A 22,333-nucleotide genomic window follows, 5' to 3' on the forward strand; every position below is an offset into this window, starting at 1 on the left:
ATGTAATTTTATGATTCTAAAATATTTTCGGAAGTATAGTTTTTGCGATTGGGTGTAATCCATAAAATAAAAATATAAAAAAGATTAGGTATTATGTTATTGAAACTAGTTTAATGTTTAAACTTGACCTTGTGATGTATTTTTATTAAAAATAAATTATTCATAAAAATCATAATTCAACATAACATAGAATTTGAAAAAAATTACAAAAATATATTCGTGCATAAATTTGTCACTTATATTTAAATAAGACTAAACTTCAAAAAAAAAAAAAAATTATTTACAAGAATGAATAAGAATATTTCACGAAGTATTAAATATATGTTATTTTTATAATACATATAATAACAAAACGTGTATTCTATGTATCTCTTTAGATTCTAAGCATAGGCGTACGCACGGAGGGTGCAGAATGTGCCCGGACTACCCCCGAAATTTTGTAAATGTGGTCCTAAAATTTAAGTCTAAGAATAAAGGGCCTGTATTTTAACTGATGTTTCTCAAATTAAATTTATTAAATTTATTCTAAAATATTTGGTTAGAATATTTCTATAATTTCATTATAGAAAAATAATACTTAATGTTCTAAATTTTAGTGCAAAAATATACTATGATTACACAACAGTTACAATTATCTACAAAAGTACAAATCATAAATAATTGAAGCTATCTGAGAAAAATATACAAAATTTAAGAAAAATATATTATTTGGGATTTATTTAATTATATATGTATTATAGTTCATTAAATAAAAACTAGGAATGTATTGGTTTTACCATGATGTTTTTTTTTAGTGTGTCTGCGTACACAATTTTAAGCGAAGAATTGCTTTGTTCATCACCAAAAAAGTAAATTAGTTAAAAATACGAAATGTTCTCTAAATGGTACCTACTTTACGGGAAATAAGTTTATAAATTTCTCAACAGTTCTCTTAATAATTGCGAAAAATTGATAAAAAGTTATATAAAATATAGCGACATTTACGGTATACCAATTTATGAATAATTTAAAATTTTGTTTTCGTTGTAAATCCAAAAATAAGAACCATAAAAATGTTCAATTTTCACTGAATACTTATTTCACCATTCGCTATAAATAGTATGATTTTAAAATTAATAGATTTTTATAGCATATTGATATTTTAAATTTCATATTTTCTTAAACTCTTTTTCGAAAATGCCGAAAAAATAATATTGATTTGATAAAAAGGCTTGATAAGCTATAATTGGAAATGTAATGGAAATTTACTGAGCTAATTAACTAATTTAATACTAACTGAAAAAAAAAAGAAAAAATTACGAGCATTTTAATATTAAATTTCAACAAAACTTTTTGTGACTGTTAATTAGGTTAACTGAATTTTTTACTATGTATCTAATAATAAAAGTTTTATTATAAAGTTAAATCTTTAGTATTCTATAAATAATAAATAATTCAGTATTTTATTTTTTTAATAGTTTTAAAATTTTTTGTAAGGAAATTTGTATTTTGTACTTATTGTTATTAAATAGCAATTTAATTTTAGTTTGATTTTTTTTTTTAAGAAAATTACTTTTAAATTATTACTCATTCATCAGTTTTGTATTAGATATGATTTTAGTCTTTAAATTGATTTTATAATATAATTAAAATTCGTATTGCTACATTTATTTTCATGAGGTTAATGTTTAATGTAACAGAAATTTTAAAAGTAATTAGGTTTAATAAAGTTTACAGTTTATACTTATATTTTATTTTTCAAAGTTGCTTAGTCTTGGATTAATCAATATCAGTAACTTTAAAGTATATTTATTGCATAATATTATAGAATTATATTGTGTTATATTCCTGTGTTCTAGTGATTTATTCTGATTCGTTTAATTTTCATTAGTTTCAGAATAACAATTCTATTGAAAATTTAACAAAATTACTAGCTAGTTATATTTATTTGTGTACTTATAGAATAGGCCTGTACTAGCCTACCGATCAACTGAGTAGATATACAATGCGCCCATTAAAATTGAAACAAGAAAGTTGAATGGATTTTATCTATAAATAATTTTTAGATTATAATTTATATCAATAAAATAACTTTTTTTTTTAAGCTATAACTTGAACTTTTATTTTAGTACTTATCTAATATAAAATATCATCGCACGTCACTGTTGTTTATAAATATCTACTAACTCGGTCACTCACCCAAGTAACATATGAACGTACATTCTCGATGCTATAACTTTTAAAGACATGATTGAGGAATACAACCTCGCAAAAAAATGTAGTGTTTATTTTTAATGTAATGTGAATAAGACATTTTAAACCAAATCAACGAAAATCACATAACTGATTAGATAGTTTTTAAAGCCTTCTTCCAGTTTTTCACTTTTAATTATAGTTAATAATAACAAAACAACTAATAATAACTTAATAACTTAACCTAATAACTTTTTTTCTGGATTTATAATTTTATTGTGATATAGAAACATATCTTTAATTGTACTAAACACAGATTTATATATATATTATATTATTATTATTTTTTATTAAATATCTTAAGCTAAAGCTGAATTTAAATCAATGATTTTTAGTTTTTCAATTTAGCAATATATATAAATATATATATAAATCAGTTAAAAAATATTTAGCATTTTAGGGTCAAGTTAAAAATTATTTACTCGTAATTATATAAAAAAAATCTTACATCTTATTACCAAAATATGATATAATTCATAACATTGTTGTACTTAAATGGTTGTACGTTATACTTACATATATTTAATTTAAGAATTTCACGTGGGTACTTATATTTTTTAAATAATTATTCTAATTATAATAATAAAAGTGACATGAGTAAATTTCCCCAAGTTGAGTTTTCTTTGTGCTTTTGAATAGTGAAATGGCCAAATATATTAAATCTAATTATCCTAATATGCGATCATGAATCAATATCGAATTGTCAACCCATGCCGTTTTATATGTTTACATTTTCTTTTAATTTACTTTGAAATATATTTGCAATATTATTTCAATCAACAGGTTTATAGCATCTTTTGCATATGATATTATATTACAAAGTATCAAGTGACAAATTATTTTCAAAGCAATCAGTATTTACTATTTGAAATGATGAAAGCTTTTATAATTGTTATGTGACAGTAAACTAATTTAGATATAAAACAATTTCACGCGTACTCGTACAATCTTGATTTTAAAATGATTATTTTATGTTTCATTTGGATTAATCAAAAGTTGTAAATAACGAAACGTCTTTCATTATCACTATAATAAATAGTTAAATTGCATATAGTTATTTAAAACTGATACAATACAAAGAATGTTGTTTGGATAGCTGTTGATAGAAAATCTATATAATTTACTTACATTTAATACACAATATTATCTCTAACCTTTAGGTCATAACATCGTATTAACGACTCTGTAGGTACCTATAACTTATTAAAATTATTTTAATAACAATGTAGTACATTTATCAATTAATTCTATATTTATATTATTTTTAATAGGAAGTTTAATTATTTACATTTAAAAGTACCAATTAAATTAAAACTTTTCACATTTAATTCGAGTTTTAGATAGTTATAATATTATAATAGCTTATTTACTTTAATATTTATTTACACAAAATAATATACCCAAATATTTTTTGTTTTTAAATAATTTTGAAACATTTCCTATGTTTAAAAAATGTATAAATTATTTAATAATATATTTTAATAAAAAGTAATAAAAATAAGTTATTTAATTATGCTAAATTTAATAATTGAAATTTTTTTAAATTTTTTTATTGACTATCCAATAACTGATCAATATGATCTATACTATATGGAATAAAATAATTTAATATTATACTTAATTTTAAATTTAATTATTTTATATCTCCAAAAACGATTTTAATTTTATTTCTGTTCTACGTATGCTTAAATAGTTAATAAACACATCATTGTGTTGAAAAGAAATAGAAACGTAGACTACTATGTTTCGTTCGTTTTATTTTTTTTGTATATAAATTCACTCTAGAGTGATTTATTTCAAAGGCTTACCCACAAGCTTGCAGTTTTATCTATAAAAAAAGTTCATAATTTCTTTTTTTATATGTATGTACTAAGTTTTGCAACATCAGGGATTTATTTGTTATTTTCATTGGCTCATCGAAAAACCTTTATCATATACATTCAGTTTCTACAAATTGCTTTATACAATAATTGAAACGTAAAACAACAATTCATTACTACGTGAAATGAATGAATAGCTAGTTTATGAATTTTATTGCATTTTATTTCATACTTATTTTAAATTTAATAAAATATGCTTATATAGGTTAGCTTTGAATTTACATTTAGAACTATTTATTAATTTGCTGTTAAGAATTAATTAAAAAATTTGCTCCTTAATCGGTTATTATACTTATCCTAATTGATAATCAAATATTACTATACTTTTTCAATTAATAGACTAAATGATTGAACATTGATTTCACTGTATAAATGTTCCGAAAATAAATATTGAGACTTTTAGTTCAGTCATATTATAGTGGATTTTATCATAACTAAAATATAACCAAATACTAGTAGTGTAAGAATCAATAAGGGGTTATTTGCTATCTTTTAACTTCAAAAAACAGGTAAGGTTAAGTTAGGTATTATGTGTTTTTTAACAAACTCATTATAATAAAATAAACACGTCTAAAATAATAAAACATGTGATGAAACATAATATACGTTTAAGCAAATATGGTATGCAGTATTAAAAACGGCTGCATCCGATTTGGGTCCCAAATTTAAAATTACTACACTAGTTGTGTTCCGAATAATTTTAGGTACTACACTAGTTGGGTTCTGAATTATTTAGGTATACACTAGTTCTTGAATATTTTTTAGTAAGTACTACATTGTACTAACATTTCCCTTCCCATTTTAACAGACTTAGGACTGTCTATGATTTATTTAGACCACAGGTATAGTTAAAAATGTTTTTTACAGTTTTTTTATTTCTTTGCCTTTAATTTTTATTTATATTATATAATGATTTTAAAATTTTTAATATTTTTTAATTTACCTATATGGCTATAATTATATTATATAATATATATTTTTATACTTGATTTTTAACATTTTTAATATTTTTACCAAAACAATTGTAATAATTTATATTTTAATGGAAAAAAAACTAAAAAACAAAAAAAAAAAACTATAAAAAACATTTTTAACCATACCTGTGGTCTTAATAGATCATAGACAGTCCTAAATCTGTTGAAATGGAAAGGAAAATGTTAGTATAATGTAGTACTTACTAAAAAATATTTAGGAACTAGTGTAATTCCTAAAATAATTTAGAACTCAACTAGTATAGTACCTATAAAATCCGAGACCCAACTAGTGTGGTACTTAAAATAATTTGGGACCCAACTAGTGTAGTACCTATAAAAATCCGAGACCTAACCAGTACACTACTTGCGGTTAACACCTAGTACTCGGGACCCAACTCGGATGCTCCGTTAAAAACAGACAATGGGGGATTAGAAATTTCTGTATTTAATAAGAATATACTCGTATGAATAAAAAATGACAAGAGTGCAAATGTTTTGATACTGTTATTATAACACATCATTATTGACAGCTAATATAAGTTATAAAACAAAATTCACGTTTTAAATAGATCATCATCAACCTGCTATGAATATGTGTACGAGTGCTTGTATAAGTTGACAAAATTTTAATTAAATTTTATCGAGTGTCTTAAATTGAAACTTAGTTTATTTTTTTAAAAAATTGTTGAAAAATGAATATTTCTCAGATGAATATGTAAAAATATTATTCATTTTTTCAATCAATATTGGTATAAATATTTATAGTAAATAATTATTATTTTCTATTACATGAAAATAACACATAGACAATATCTAGTAATAAGTTAGAAAAAACGAATTATATAATTTTCGTATTACATATACATTTAAAAAAATTGTTTTGTTAAGCATTAAAAACGTAAAGCTAATATACATATGAATAATATACATATAATTTATTCATAAAATCCCTTAGTCACTTTTTATTCATTGGTAAAATATTTTTATTCTAGTACGAATTTAAAATAACATACTACATTTTAAAGCACGGGAATCAATAAAATAATAATTATAAATACTAAATTAAAATTAAAAATATTTTGATAATATATATAATTTATATTATCGTAGTTTCTATGTAAAATATATATTATAATATAAAATCTTCATACTAAAATCAAGCTCAATAATCATTTAAATTGAGCAACTATAATTTCTATAATAGCAAATAAAATATAAGTAACGAAAAATAATTTAGGGATGTTATTTACCACAAGGAAATTATTATTATAACCCTCTTATCTACATAAATAAAATAAAAATAAATGTTTAGATTAATGAACTATTAATTTTAATATTGAAATTATTGTAATCAGAAATATACGAGAAACTAAGTTTATCAAGAGGATATATTTATTTTTTATTATGAAACAATAAATGTTTGTAAAACATAATTTCAATCAAAGAAAAAAGAAACAACAATTAATTATTAGATAAAATATGTACTTCCTCTATATTCTTTAAGAGTTAATATTTAATATTAATTAAATTTAATAAGATTTCAAAATATACAAAGAAATATCTAGGTAATTGTTTTCTACTAAAAAACATTTGTATATGAAAATAAAATTAATTAATTTATCAATTCTTCACTAATGTAATTTAAATTGTATAGTTTTAAAAATTTTTTTTTTTAATAAACATTTTAAAATATATATGTTTTTCATTAGTTGTAAATTATTTATTTAGATTTTTTAATAATAGATAGAAATTATGATGCCAATTAAAAATAATCTAAAACTCTCAATAGTCAAAACAACAAGCATAGCAGTAATTATAAATTAAATCCATATTCAAGGAACTAATATTATATGTATAGTTAATTACGCCGGCACGTGCAAAATTGTACTAATTATGTGTTATTAGAATATGATAGGGATAAAAATGTAATAAATATAATAAGTAATTAAGGTCTAATATAAATAATTGACCATTAAAAATGTTTGTACGCCAAGTCATCATTTATTTGATTCTATTAATTCTCGATTATTTTATACTAATGTATAAAGTGTATTCTTAACTGTAATCAATTTAAGAAAGGAACGTTCAGAACTTGATGATTGAATTATTAAACTACTAATAAAACGGTTTGAACTTATGTTTCAATATCGGTCACTAATTTTACTTCAGCCGTCCCAACCCAAGACCGTATTATGTTACCTATTAATAGTAACATAAATTACACTATTACTAACATATAGTACAATATATAATTATTGGATACCCTACAATTAGATTGTATTGATGATAAAAAAAGAACACTAATAATAGTTTAATTCGTTTTTATTAAAATGTACAGAAAAAATTGATTATCTGGTAAATATATTTCTTAATTTGTATTATACCACATCATTTAATTTTACAATCTATATTAATCCAACAGATTAGCACTATAGACCATGATAACCATTACTCAAAACAAACTTATTCAACATTTCAATCAGTTTAAAAACATGGGATTGGAGATTTGCAAAGGCAGTTCAGTAATAATCCTCACAGAAAGATGAAGGTCTTAGTTTTCTTATTTGGATTTACTGTTATAGTAGCAACAATCAATGCTACTTGTTCGTATTGTGGTAACAGCAAAGAAGATGTTCAAGGTATTTATTTATTTTTTTTATATATTTTAAAACATTTTACCTCTTAAATTACTAAAATATCTCCAACAATCAGTTTTATACTAAATTATAAGTTCCTCGTTTTCTAATATTAATTAACGTAATTGTGTAATAAAATATAAGTATTTCAGTTTAATATAATATATTTTAAATAAAATACTATTCATGAGTCCTTTAATTTATATTATTTTATATGAAAGTAATTGCGACGTTATTGATGTATTATATTTTATTACAATTTATTTTTATCCAATATCATATTAATATAATAAAGTATATTAATTATTTTAATAATTAATTAATTTTTCAGAAATCGAATACGAAGATCTGAGATCTTTGAAAAATGACTGTCGAGAATATCAAAATAATAACGGACCAAAATGTTCGAATTTAGTCACAAAGATTAGGAATATTCTGAAAATCGTTCAAAAATATCCATTATATACCAAAGAAGCTAAACAAACTCTTAAATTCCCTGACCAATTAAACTTAGTCGATACTACAGAGTTTTTGGCAAATGGTGAGATTGAATATAGAAATGCTATTTTACATGGTATGGAAAATGCAGTCTTAAAAGACGTAGACTTCAAGGATATCAACAAAAATCTGGTAAAATATAATGATAATAATATTACATTAATAAAAAGCTCAAACTTAATGACATGTGCATTTTTAGATTTCAGTTCACGTTTTGTTGAATGGAGCAGAAGTCACTGGTGATTACTCTGCAGCCAACCTTAACAAAAAAGAGTCAGGACAATTCTACATTACATTAAAAAATATCGAATTCAAAACAAAGCTCATTTTGGATGAATTTATGGAAATTCTTCCTGAAATTGATGTTAACGAGACAATCACAGTTGGTCAACACGAGTCGATGTACACCGACGGAGAAGTCTTGAAAGAGTTGAAAAACGACAACACCGACGTTTTAAAGCCATATATTTACTACTATAACTATCTCAATAGTGTGCTTAAAAGTCGCATTGCTAAAGAATTGACCGTCATCTTCAGGCCATTAATCGCAAAACGTCTTGAACAAAAATTGAATGCAGCCATAATGTTTCCAAACAAAGATTTACAAATACCAAAAGCTTATGCCAATATTGTCCCCGGCATTCAAGTAAGATATACTATATATATATTATATACCACGATTTTTGTTCAAAATATTATTATCTCGATCAATGGTATTTTCTGTATACCAGTGCATCTATAAATATAAAACCCTTCCCACCATCTTAAATTATTTAAGTTCTGTATTACCATTAACCCCTTAAGGTATCAGTGCAATTGCATTACTTAATAACATAAGTATGCGACAATAAATTCTGGATCATTGTTATGGAGCATAATTATTGATTTTAAATATGCATTAAAATTTGTGTATTAAAAAAAAAAAAAATCGTTTGATATTGTTACAGGTTCAAATTTATAACACTCTGTTGCATGACTCGTGGAATACTGACAAAATTCAAAAATTGACGAATTACACCGACAACAACGATCAAATCGAAATGCTTTTCACTTTCGCTTTGTTCAATGTAATGGGAAGTAACCAGTGGGCTTTGAAATACAGCACTAGAAACACGTACATGGGTAAATCTATGTTCACTATCGACAACGTGCAAACCGTCTTATTAATCACCAAATCCAACACACAAGAAGCAATGAATGTGAAATTTGTCAAGACTACCGTCAATGGAATTACACTAATGTTGGGAAATGAAAACCATTGCGAATCGATAAGGAATTTCGCACAACAACGTATTCCTTACGTTTTGGAAGAGAGCTTAAAAACGTACTTCAACGAACAATCTAAAATAGTGCTGAGAAATCAAATCGAACTTACTGGTCATAAATATCAATAAGTAGATATGTCCACGTGTTTTAAACCTAAAATATTGTTGTACCAAGTTAATTAAACAAAATTAGACCGTGTACCTAATAAAAATTAAATATTCATCATTTTTAATATTTACAATAGTTTGTGTAAAGTATGTTTTGACATTTTATTGAATTCTATTTAGTATAATGAATATAACAATATTAACATTAAAACTGAACTAATTAATATAAATCATCAGTTATGTATTTGTAGAACAGTATAAAACCGTAAATGAACCTGTAAATTATCTAATATCATATATATATATATATATATATATTTACTGTTTATGCTTTATAATTTGTTTTCTCAAAATGATTACGATGAGTAATATCAATAAACACAAAATTACCAAAAATATGAACATAGATTATTTTATGAAAATTCGTCTATATTCAAATATATTAACACATTTAAATATTTTTAGATTGTGTGTTTAGTTAAATTTAAAAGAAATATATTTTAAAACTGAAGTATTAATAATATTCGATAGTTAATAAGTCAATGGCGTTAAACATATTTTATAATTAATATTAAATATAATTTCATCTTATGTATACAGAATTAGTTTACATTTAAACAAATATTGAAAATAGGAGCAATATATATTATATTTAATAAGACATTTTTTTTTATCAGATTTTCCTTCATAAAAATACTAATCAAATATTTCAATTCATTTAATTGCGAATAAGTCAATTGTTTATTCCAATAAATTACGGTATGCATAAAATTTTATAATGTATAAAGTATAGGCGGAAATCGGGGGGGGGGCTTGAGGGGACTAAGCCCTCCCAGAAATTTAAAGTATAGGTCTTAGCCCCCCATCCCTAAAAATTGTTAAGTGACTAAAAATACAATAATTATTATAATTGTAAAATGCATTAATAATGTTGAATTAAAAAAAATATATTCCGAGATAAAAATTAAATAAAATACGTAAGATTTTACAAACTTACTGTCATAACTTGGAATGATTGTAATTAATGTAATATTAATATTTGTAATAATATCCGTATTGGTTATTTAATTTAATTAATTAATAATTTCTGTTTAGAATACCTAATCCAAAAATGTTTAAGATAAGGCACCTAATTGTTTTTTTGGTTAAATTGTCAAACATTTTAAATTGCCTTGTTGAAATAAATAATTGCGTACAGGGGTACATATAGGAGTAATAAGCAAATAATGCTTAGCCCCCCACTAATTTCACCAAATTTCCGCTTATGGTACAAAGAGCTTTCAGTATAATAATATTAATATTATTATAAAAATATAAATATTTTTTATTTATAAATTTATCCATTAGTATAAATAAAAATGTAAGAGATATTCATAAAATTATCTATGTAATGATTCATTACTTTGAGCTAACTAAAGTATATAAAAATCATAAAAAATCATAAAGATCATAAAAATCTGAAAATATCGTGAATGAAACATCATGGTTACATAGGACACATGGTCCTAATAAATAATAAAACGAGTCAAATCCAAATAAATGTATATGTGAAAAAAATAATAAAAAAATATAAAAATAAATAAATAAATACACATTAAACTCGAAACACGTAATTCATGCACACATATCATGTAAGAGTTGGACCGCTTTAAACTTACTCGTCCGATAACGGTGCTGCTCCTTCTTCTTGGCCGGGTGCGTTCACGTGATACACACAAAAATTTGACATTAAGGTCCGCATCTCACAGTAATTGAAGAACGTCTGAAAGCTCGTGACATCTGAAAAACCAACGATGTCAGATGGCGTAACCGAATGATATTGTCTTGTATACATTGCCTACGGCCCCGTTACACGATTCAACGATACCATGTTTTCCGGTTAGGGTACATGAATTAGAGAATGAAAAAAATTCAATTTAAACATTGCGCCTGGTGAAATATGCGGTCGCTGTCAAATGAATATTTTACAATCCGACAAAAGGCAAAGGTGGCGTGTTATTCAGTCGAGTTTCTTTATTATTATTATTATTATTATTATTCGTGTGCACGTGTGAACTTTGAAATATATCTACGTAATGTGTATACAAAATGGCTTTCGCGGCAAGTAGAAAAACACGGATAACGTAGTTATTTATTGTCAAGAAGAAAAAAGTATATAGTCGTTACAAAGTCAAAGAGGCTTTAGGTCCAAAAAAATAAAAATAAAAAATAAATATCACAATCACTCCGTAGTACGAGAAGATATACGAGTAATAAGAGAGCGGAACCGAGAAGGTCTCAGTCCCTTAAAATATTTACCTCCTCTGATAAAAAATGTCTGGAGTCCGATGTAAATATGTTCAATGGAACGGTTTACTAGTGTATTTAAATGTGGATTGTATCGTGGGATTAAAAATAGACATAAAATATGAACGGATCTTGGCCGACGATACGAATGTGGGATCGAGGCATTTGTCTCATCATCAGATTTTTATAACGATTAGATGGCCAACTCCATGCGCAAAAACGTGCACACGATAACTTTGCCTGTAGAACCATTTGATTTTTATACCGTTCTAATGGCAAATCGACAAACTATGGGTCGTTGATAAGAAAGCAAAAAATAGTACTATTTCTAGTACTATTATCACTTTGTGTGTAAACATTTACGATTTATAAATAAGTTTATAGTACAAGTTGTACACGAACGTGTTCCTAGGAAAACAGCCAAGTTTCAGCTGTCTAGTCCAGTAGTGCGCAACCTAAGGGTCACAACTCCTAAGGGAGTCACCAAATTTTCTTGAGGGATCGCCAATAATTTAATACCAAATAAAAAATATATATTATTTATATTATTTAATTTAACTTAATATTTATATTTTATATTTTATATAACTAATTCTGTATTTTTTTCCATTATGTTTTGGATTAATTAAATTAAAAAAATATTAAAATCGCCTAGAATTAATGATTTAATTTATACGAATAAAATATTTGTATACATCAAGTAAGAACACTTACATAATGCTGCTAGGAATGGGGATCGCCTCATCAAAATTAATTAGTTGAAGGGTCATGGATCAAAAAAGGTTACACACCGCTGGTCTAGTTATTGTAAATAAATCGTCTTGTCCCGTTGAACCGCGGAAACAGTGCCACTTCGGACCCTAACTCTTGCTTACAGTTCAGTCCTAGATCGTGGTAAGTGAGTATGGGCGGCTTGGACCGATCGCCCTGCACGGCCACGCACAACGGGCCATTGTCCGTGTCCACGTACACCTCTTCCACACCGGTGTTGCCCCTGGTGAACGTCCGGACGGCCGGCAGTGATGGACGGACACCGGTCAGTTCCACTTCCTCTAGAGTCTCCGACCGCATTCCGCTGTGCACGATCACGTAATATACAGGGATGCGAACGCGTTGTCATTAGTTTATTCATTATTCGTTAATACTTAATCATAATTGCTTTATCGAACATCACCTATCTCTCAATGTGCGATCTATTAAAAATTAAAAGTTAAAGTGCCTTTTGCCGTATAATATATATATGCCATAAAAATTTTAATACAAAAAATAATATTAAGTAGTATAATATGTAATGATAATAATTAAAGAACATCAACGTACAGCATATGATAACAGTAATGCGAATTGTCAAACCGTTTTTTCTAAAAAACATACAATTCAAATTGTCTTAAAAATGAACCAAAGATTTTAACATTCATTTTTAGTCCTCTCCGACAATACTCATCGAAGAATTTATACAATCATATATACTGCTTACATAACACATTTTTTTAAGGAATCATGACATTTAAAAAAAAAAAAATGTTTCTATTTAGCGAATTAATTTTAACTTATTTTTGTATCATTAAATAATAATATGATTATTTTGGAGTTCTCAAAAGTATTTCAAAATAAAGTTTTTGAAACAACAACCAACTTTCAACAATAATTATCACGTACATTAACACTCTTAGGTAAAACGTGTTTTTTAATGAAAATAGTAAACATTTTTACCGACATTTTTATTTAACAAATTGTATTCAAAAGAACCATCAAACTCATTAAATAGAGGTTTGACTCTAATAATATAAAATCGGTCTTAATTATTTTTATCGCAAATTTTTTGAATCTGCAAGGCTTCCATAGATTTTGACCACATGAAATATAAGTATAACATATTTATATTTGTGTTTACTTACATGTGGGTAATACACACAACGATGGTATCAGATCACATATTAAGAGATAGCTCAACATTAAACAAATGTCGTGGTTCAAATGAGTGGAAACAAATCGTAATTGGTTAAGGAAGAATTGGGATGCGATTCAATATGTCACTTACCTGAGCAACGACGCCTCTTCGGATATGGCAGACGTAGGCATTTTTCTGTAAAATAAAAAACTGCGTTCGATAAACACGAATAAGAAAATTTAAATATATTGTATACACGAGTATATTCAAGATAACCTGCAACCCGCCATGTTCAGAATATGTGTGCCAGAGCTATAACAGTCGAAACTTTTAAAAAGAATCGGCAAACACTAAATACTAGGTGAAATTGAATCCCACCTCCCACCACAGACTATGTATCTTGCATTTATCGATCATCCCAATAAAGTCTATAATAACATACACGAAATAAACTTAATGTGTTAATGTGACTAAATTAATAAGAATGAAAAATGATTTATACCCATAAAGTTCCTCCCCGGAAAATAAATTGGAGCTTATCTGCGCCTACGAGATAACATTATATTATAATAAATAAACCGTTTTTGTATATATTTGGCAATAAATGGAAATATTCTAATAAAATTAAAGAGGTTGTAAGTATAATTATTTAAAAAATTTGATTGATAATTCAAATAATAAATTGGTTCATACAGGCTTACTCAAATGTTTGTAAATTATTCTTTATACCGTTTTCCATGATGTCTATAATATAATTTATACAACAATGTACTGCAATTAATTAATATATGTCGATGTTGATTTTAAATACCTAGCAGATAAGCTTTTAAAAAGGTACAATAGAGATATTACAGGGACAATTTAATATTAGCAGCCGATACCCATATTCTGTAGCCTGTACAGGATTTACTAAACACAAGAAAATACTCGAAGACACGGGCGTCTAGACAATGTAGTACGACTCTGGTATGAGTGTGTGAACGTGTACACTGCGTGTGTGCTTCGGAAGCGAGTCGGTAACACATTACGTTTAAGTGTGAAACGGTATAAAAAAATTAAAAAATTTAAAAAAAAAAGCCGAACAATAATTTATACATTTACGTCTCATAGGCATTACTGTTGGTGCACTGCAATGGTATTTAAATGTATTTTTTTAGGCATATTCGTTATGCCCTCGGCGACGTATACCTGAGCGGCGTGTTGATGTTTCCGGTGCCGATTACGGTCACGCCGGACATAAGCGGCTCGGACAGCCTGCGCCGGGGGCTGGAGCTTAGTGTGCCAAAAGCCTTTTTAAACACGGTACTGACCGAGTTCTTCCGCTCCGGCTGCAGGTCGTCCGTGGTCGCTTTGTACACGCGGTCTGCGGCCAGCGAGCGGTAGGACATGTTGCGGCATGCGGGGCCAAAAGCTGCAAACAAAACGTATGTACGTGCGAGTACGTGCAAAAGCCATCAACGTATATGATAATATGTAAATATAATAATTATGTAATATAATGTCAAGTAAAATAATTATGTGTACATGTAACGATTAAAGTACCTATAATGAAAAATATTACCCACACGATAAAACCTAATGGTATAGGCATAAAGCCTAAACATACGGCGGACAATTATATGCAATGCCCCGCATTTTAGTCTACGAAGACCAGAATGTGTTAATCGGAATTCCTTCGAAAAACAAAAAAAAATTGTTCGGCGCAAAATGATTTGATCCTTTAATAAATGTTGAAACGGAATAATAATAATTAATAGGAATGACTTGAAAATAAATCAGTCTAATAAACAATTTATATATAGTATATATTACGTATAATTTGTTGAATCATTAATCAATGTATTTTGTTATCAGAATACGTATTATTTCATGTCACAAAGAAAATCTAGGATCAGCATCTGAAGCTTCAAAAAAAAAAAAAAACCTTATCTCCGAGACCCCCAGTACATTGCGCACCCCTTGCATAACTGCTAAATTCGGCATTGAGCATATGCATGTTAATTGAGTATATGAGTAGATATGTATAAACATGTGTTATAGAATGTAAGTATACAAATGAACGCGCGTAAGTGTGCATGTCCGTGATTGTGGTACAAAAATTATAAAAACAAATTCGAACATTCAACAATTATTTACGCGTGACAAAACGTACACGTGAATTATGATGAAATAGCACAATATATAGCTTTCAACAACAACCACTATGACACGACGCGACACGTTAACTGTCAAAAGCGATTTAACGTTCTACACGTATATATATATATACATACATACAAAAGTCTTTTTAACGAAATCGATTAAATTCAGTTAATCATTATAGCTGTCTCAACGCGTTTCCAGTAAAAAAGTTTTGATAACGATTTATCGTGCTTGTGTTAATATGAAAAAAGTGCAGTCTCTTACATAAACTTCGTTCCAGCTGATATGCGTTGTTTACATTTTACAGAGTATTATTCCTATACCGATATATTTTAGTACAAACATATTACAATTCATTATACAGAAAATATAATATTACTAGCTGAATTATCCGGTTTCTTATAACCTTTCTCTCAACTATTATCGGCCATCCTTGTCCTTCACCTCCAACCGTCTCGATTTTCTACATCTCCTACGCACACACCAACAGCCCTCATATCATTCTTAATCGTATCTAACCATCTTCTTTTTGGTCTTCTTTTTCCTAACCTTCAACGATTATTTTCATAACCACTCTTCCTGTTTCTATTTTTTCTCGCCTTATCACATGCCCAAGCAATCTCAGTCTATTTTCTCTTATTTTATTCACTATTGACGCTACACCAATACTACATCTCACATATTCGTTCCTTATTATTATTCTATTTTCTTTTGTCACTCCACTTATCTATCTAAGCATTCTCATTTCCGCAACACTCATACTCTGTTCTATTCTCCTGTCACAATGCATTATTGTTTCCATGAAATGTACAAAACGAAGTTATTAGCAGTTTGACACTATCGACAGTATAACTTATACGGTTCTTTATCAATCGCAGTAATGTATAATTAGGTAATTTAGTGCTGCATAATTTTTGTTGATAACGATCAAACAATATTTTTTCTGTAGATAGTATATTTTTCGTCCGATTTGTCGAAGAGTCGAAAATGAAAACCAAGCAGAAATCAGAACTCGGACGGATAGTTGTTTGAGGTGTGGTACTGGTGGATTTATAAATAATTTTAACCCTTCCCCAAGATTCCCATCAAGTGCTGCCACAATTGACTATTGTCTTACTATTATTGATTTTATCCAAGAATATGTGTCCATGTCCTACACTACGATTATGTGCTTGTGTACATATGAGCCGGATTCATAGCTCATGTGTCGGAAGGCGAGTGTGAAATACACATCATACACGACTACACTACAAGGGTAAATAATAGTACCGGAAACGCTTCCACAGACACGTATGTGCTTCCTGTATATCTATTTCATTATGTACAGGTATCGCAACAATCACCACAACGTGCGGTCACAACGACTACTGGTTCTATCAGGTTAATGTTTAAAGCACAAATACATAATACATAATTTACTACGTACGCTTATCAAAAAAGTTTGAACCATCTCGTACTCTAAACAGTTTAATAAATGAAAATAATTGTAAAATTTGATTATAGTTCACTTATACCGTATCAATAGAATGAAGTAAAATCGTTATCGTAATAATTAACAAGGTACGTATACATTGTGTATTCTACAATTTAAGAATGATAAAAATGATTTAGAGCATGTGCAGAAGAGTCCATGGTGCAGGTAAAATATGTAATATCCACAGAATAAATTCCGAATTGCACCTAAAACAGACAGGAGCGTTAAAATCCGTTTCAAATAACTCAAGGCTACTAGTCGGTATCACGGTCACATATGTCACAAAAGGGTAATATAATAATATAAAACAAAATGTCGAAAAATTTGGTACGCAACATTACGTCATAAACTAAAACTGATAAATTCATTACATTTGGACGCGTTTTTTACATGTCCATATCAAACATAAGCTTCATTCATAACTGAATAATTTACCTATGTTGTTTTAAACGGCTGTATTCCGACTACTTATATTCATTTGTGCACGTTTAGTAGTTGTCACTGTGATGATAGGAGCATACTTCTGTCACACTTCACGACAATACTATACGTTACATTTTATATAAATGTACCTCCTGTTTAACAGAGTATATTTAAACTTTTATTTAAACACTGTTAAACTTGTGAAAATTTGAAATGTTAATATCACGCTAACAGTTGATCGCAAATTTCGTTTACTCGTAAAACGGACACATTATAGTGCTTTTGAAATTTAGAATTGCAGTTTTTTTTCTTTCATATGACGCAAATTTCAGTTTAATTAAGGTTATACCATATGACATATAAGCACTCAAACATGTATACGCAACCAGTGGACTGCAAACAGCAAACAAGTGCTGAATGGTTCATAAGTCTTACTTGAAAATTGAATGGTTGTTTGGTTAGTATTTTTAAAAAAATATGTTACCGTTTTACAAGCGTTTCTATTAAACAAATTACAGTAAAACGTTTGTAGCTATCGTGGTCCCCATAGTAGACCACACCGATTACTTTATGTAAAAGTTTAATATTTGCAGGCTATGGTTGGGTATTGTAAGAAAATTAAGTAAGCCTTAAATGGAGAAAAAAATTCTGCACTGTACGCAACACGATGTATTTACATAGTGTAGTATGTGATTAGCAAACATTGTTTCACAACCGATCATTTATAGTCACTTTTAATAAAATAATAGTATCGATTCTGGTATCAATCGTCACTTCATCGATACATTTTTGTCCAAGTGGTTTTAGAGTGGAAAATTGTTTTGAATATTCATAATGTTTTAGTAAATATTATACCTTATCATCCTTTTTAGTTCGAGAAATTATTATATAAACTCTAAATACAATTGAGCACGCTAAATTTATTTTCTTGTTAAAAATATTACGTAACTTGTTATTCTCATCAAAGCGATTGAAAGTAATTTTAACAAAAATATTCTTATAATACCTATAACTATTACAACATCCATAAACTAATTTCATAATATTCTAAAGCTCAATATTAAACTAAAATGTTCTATTATTAAGTATGAACAAATACTTAAGTCTATGGAACTTAAAGTGTATTATGTTCTATTATATTTATTTGAATCAACTATGATTAATGCTGAACTAATTATGCTATATATGATTTAACTTTAATTATTTAGTCACGCTTTAGTTTATTTTTTTATTTTTTTTTTTTCTTGTATTACATATTTGTTCGTTTAATCGTAACAGTAATTTATTTGAAATTTTACTTTTTAGTGTTATTTTATGTAATTTTGGTTAAAAATAAAACAGAATAAATTTCCACGTAAAAAATTTGAAAAATGTAAAGAAATTTAAGCAACTTTTAATTTTTTAGTGCTTATTATTATCAATTGACAATCGAGCTACGTTTTCATATATTTCACATTTTAAAATTTTAAAAATGGCAAATTCTTAAGGCTTTACATGCTCTATACTATTATTCTCAATTGTACACATAGAAGCTACAAATGTTCTTAATCAAACACCAACCAAATTTGAAAGAAAAAACCATAGCCTAAATATTTCATACATATAATTATTCTAATATGTTATAATGCCTGTTAAATATGGCTAATTAAATATAAATATTTGAAATTTTGTTTCAGAGTAGAGATGGCTAACTTTAAATATAGGTAAGAAGCATATACTCTTCACCATTATTTAACATATAATTAAATAAAAAGTTTGAAGGGAAAAATTCGAACACTGTCAAGGACATATACAGTAATAACAACATACATAATATATAAAACGAATTATCTATATAGATCATTTGTTTGAATTAACTATGAAGTTATAATATATAGGTACGTATATTGGTACGTATAAACTTTTAACGATCCATACTTGTTTATTTTTATAATTAACTTACATGCTTTTAATAAAATATATGTTATAGGTACTAAAATGTTTATTGATTTTTCACTATAGTCACGATAATCATTTAATAAATAAAAAAATAGAATTACTGTACATAAATTGAGTTTGCTTGAAAATGTTGTATTGTAGTTTTATTTTTAATTACATTTTTATCTGAGATAATTTCATAAAATTTAACAACAATCGCTCCTGTGTTAAAATAATTACTTTCAACAAGAGACTTACTATTGATGCAAATATTTTTACTTAAAATTTAAACACCAAATTAGTTTCATAAAAAAAATTATTGAATAAGAACGGAAATTATAAATATATATATATAAAATATGAACAGTGTAATACAGAGAATAATTTTATTTAGTCCACCTAGTAAGAATAACAAAAAGAAGTTTACAAATACAAAAATCCGATACTTATTTAAAAATATTTGGCAAAATATCACGCAGTGAATAAGTAAACAAGATGTTTTTTATTCTGTATACTACGTTACTCCAAAAAACCCATAACAAATAATCAATATACAATGTAGAAAAACTGCATAATTTAAATTTTAAAATATTATCTTTTTTTAAAAAAAAAATTTTTTAATATTTAAATATTTATATTATTACCTTATTTTAGTACTATACGAGTACGTAGATGAATTGATAATTTTTATGTAATTTATAATTATACTTTACTCGGAATTCATATTAATTTAGTTTGTTATTTATCGAGGTATCTAACATGCAATGCTAAATCAATTTTTCTTTAATTTGTACAAATCCATCAATATGACAATTATTCATAAATTACACTCCAAAATAACGGATAAAACTTAAACTCGGACTTCAATACGAAAAATATTAATTTTTTAAACCAATTGAATGAAGACAAATTATAGAGGTATTTTAAGTATACAGCGATAACTAGTATAAATAACGAGAATTTAATTTCTAAGATCGAAAAGAAATGTATTTTCTTTGAGAATCATTAGCTATTCCGTAAACTTTTATTTTTTGAGTGTAACGTGCCTATTGGACACTGTCCAATGAACTGATCGTCAGTCTCCTGAGAAATTAAGTCGAAATTACTTTTGAAACTATTGTATAGTGCACACACTTCATTTAAAAGAAAATATAACTTTATTATACTCTTAAATTGTTTAAAAAAAAAGTCAAACGAACTAATTGATCATTCTACAAACAAAGAAAAATTATTAAAAACCTGTGGATACTGTTGTATGAAATTAAATTAACCATTTTTTTATGACACTGATTTAATTGTTTGTTTTTAAATGCATAAACCTCTACATAAACAAAGACACCATAGTCAAACTCTACAATGTAATTAATTTGTTTTGTTTCTGAAATTTAACAGCAAAAATAATATATTATTATAAAACGTTTATGTAACGATTTGATAGCTTTAAAGCAAATCTTGCGTATCAGTCAACAAAACTAACTTAAATAAAATAGATACATGTAATAATGATTGATTTAAATATGGTTCATTTAATAATGCTGCAGCTAATCTAAGTGTCTGTGTTAACTGAAAAGTATGAAACCTGCGATAGTTGTAACAAACTGAGAACAAATATTTCCGACCCAAAACTTTTCTGCAATACACAATAAATTTCCTTTTAAACTCGAAAAAAATTATTAACCTTTAGTGTTAAAAATATGAACAATTTAATATTAAATCGCGAGGTTAAAAAAATATTTCTGGAAACATTATATATAAAATGTAAAGCTCGTCAAAATTGAGTATTTAAATGACAAAAAATATGACTTTATACTTACGATAAACTTGAGTGAGGTTTATTACTAATTATTATTAATATGGTAAATTACCATTTTTAATTTCTCCGGTGGTTAAACTATTGAAATATATATATATATATATATATATTTAATACATAAATACTTGATAATCGCGATTAATTTCGGAAAAACATCAAACTGTTAAGTCACTCCAGCAAATACATATTATTTATATATAATGAAAACAAAGTCTTGAGTTTTCAGAATTCTCATTAGCTCGAGTTTTTGAACGCAGGTGAGCCAAGATGCCCCTTTTAACACATCAAATTCATACATAATATACACTTTTAACCCGAAAAATATACATTAGTATAAGTCAAGTCCTTCAATGAGCCAGTAGTTGTTGATGTTCTAGATACACACGACCGTATAAGTTATATGTAGTTCATCACGAATAAGGGTAAATGAGAATGTGGCCTTGTATCCATCGATTCTTACACCGCATATAATTTTCCGTTTTATTATTAATGAAGGTTCCGTCAAAATATTTGTATTGACTGCAAAAGTATCATGTCCTACATTATACCGACACAGTTGTTCCATATAGTATTTATATTTTGTCGTCCTACTCACTCATTCCACAATGTGAGGTGTTATTTTTTTTAATTATTTTTATTTTTATTTTTATAAACGCCGTAAAGCACAATATTAAATTAAGATATACATAGGTAACATTTTAAAAGTAACTATTTAAGGTATACATACATAAGAGTAGAAAATGACTACTGAATAATTATTGGATAATATTCACGTGAATTCGCTTCACCTCAGG

General features: G+C 26.7%; 2 protein-coding genes across 5 annotated transcripts in view; one reads left to right on the forward strand and one right to left on the reverse strand.

Moving 5' to 3' along the window:
- Positions 1 to 22,333, reverse strand: part of LOC112691933 (protein NDRG3) — a 51,136-nt gene that overhangs the window by 23,256 nt on the left and 5,547 nt on the right. For 3 of the 4 annotated variants that reach the window (XR_003149364.1, XM_025566395.1, XM_025566393.1), the window contains exons 2-5: positions 14,959 to 15,181; positions 13,921 to 13,965; positions 12,755 to 12,954; positions 11,252 to 11,372 (exon numbers count right to left, since the gene is read on the reverse strand). Coding sequence is in view for 3 of the 4 variants with exons in the window: in XM_025566395.1 (XP_025422180.1) it covers positions 11,252 to 11,372; positions 12,755 to 12,954; positions 13,921 to 13,965; positions 14,959 to 15,158 (566 nt within the window). In the remaining variant the exon portion in view is untranslated. The remainder of the gene's footprint in view (positions 1 to 11,251; positions 11,373 to 12,754; positions 12,955 to 13,920; positions 13,966 to 14,958; positions 15,182 to 22,333) is intronic. The other variant, XM_025566396.1, reaches the window with a different exon arrangement.
- LOC112691934 lies at positions 7,530 to 9,695 on the forward strand. Its single transcript, XM_025566397.1, has 4 exons — positions 7,530 to 7,725; positions 8,054 to 8,352; positions 8,420 to 8,866; positions 9,168 to 9,695. Exons 1-4 carry the CDS (start codon positions 7,629 to 7,631, stop codon positions 9,612 to 9,614), a joined length of 1,290 nt encoding a protein of 429 aa, XP_025422182.1. The 5' UTR covers positions 7,530 to 7,628; the 3' UTR covers positions 9,615 to 9,695.

Source organism: Sipha flava, unplaced genomic scaffold (assembly GCF_003268045.1).
Source record: "Sipha flava isolate LNK unplaced genomic scaffold, YSA_version1 68_pilon_pilon, whole genome shotgun sequence".
Classification (NCBI taxonomy): domain Eukaryota; kingdom Metazoa; phylum Arthropoda; class Insecta; order Hemiptera; family Aphididae; genus Sipha; species Sipha flava.

Excerpts from the sequence above, each read along its gene's own strand:
- LOC112691934 (XM_025566397.1), top strand. The coding sequence starts at position 7,629 with ATGAAGGTCTTAGTTTTCTTATTTGGATTTACTGTTATAGTAGCAACA. Across the intron at positions 7,726-8,053 it reads CAGCAAAGAAGATGTTCAAG|AAATCGAATACGAAGATCTG; the intron begins GTATTTATTTAT and ends TTAATTTTTCAG. Across the intron at positions 8,353-8,419 it reads AGGATATCAACAAAAATCTG|ATTTCAGTTCACGTTTTGTT; the intron begins GTAAAATATAAT and ends GTGCATTTTTAG.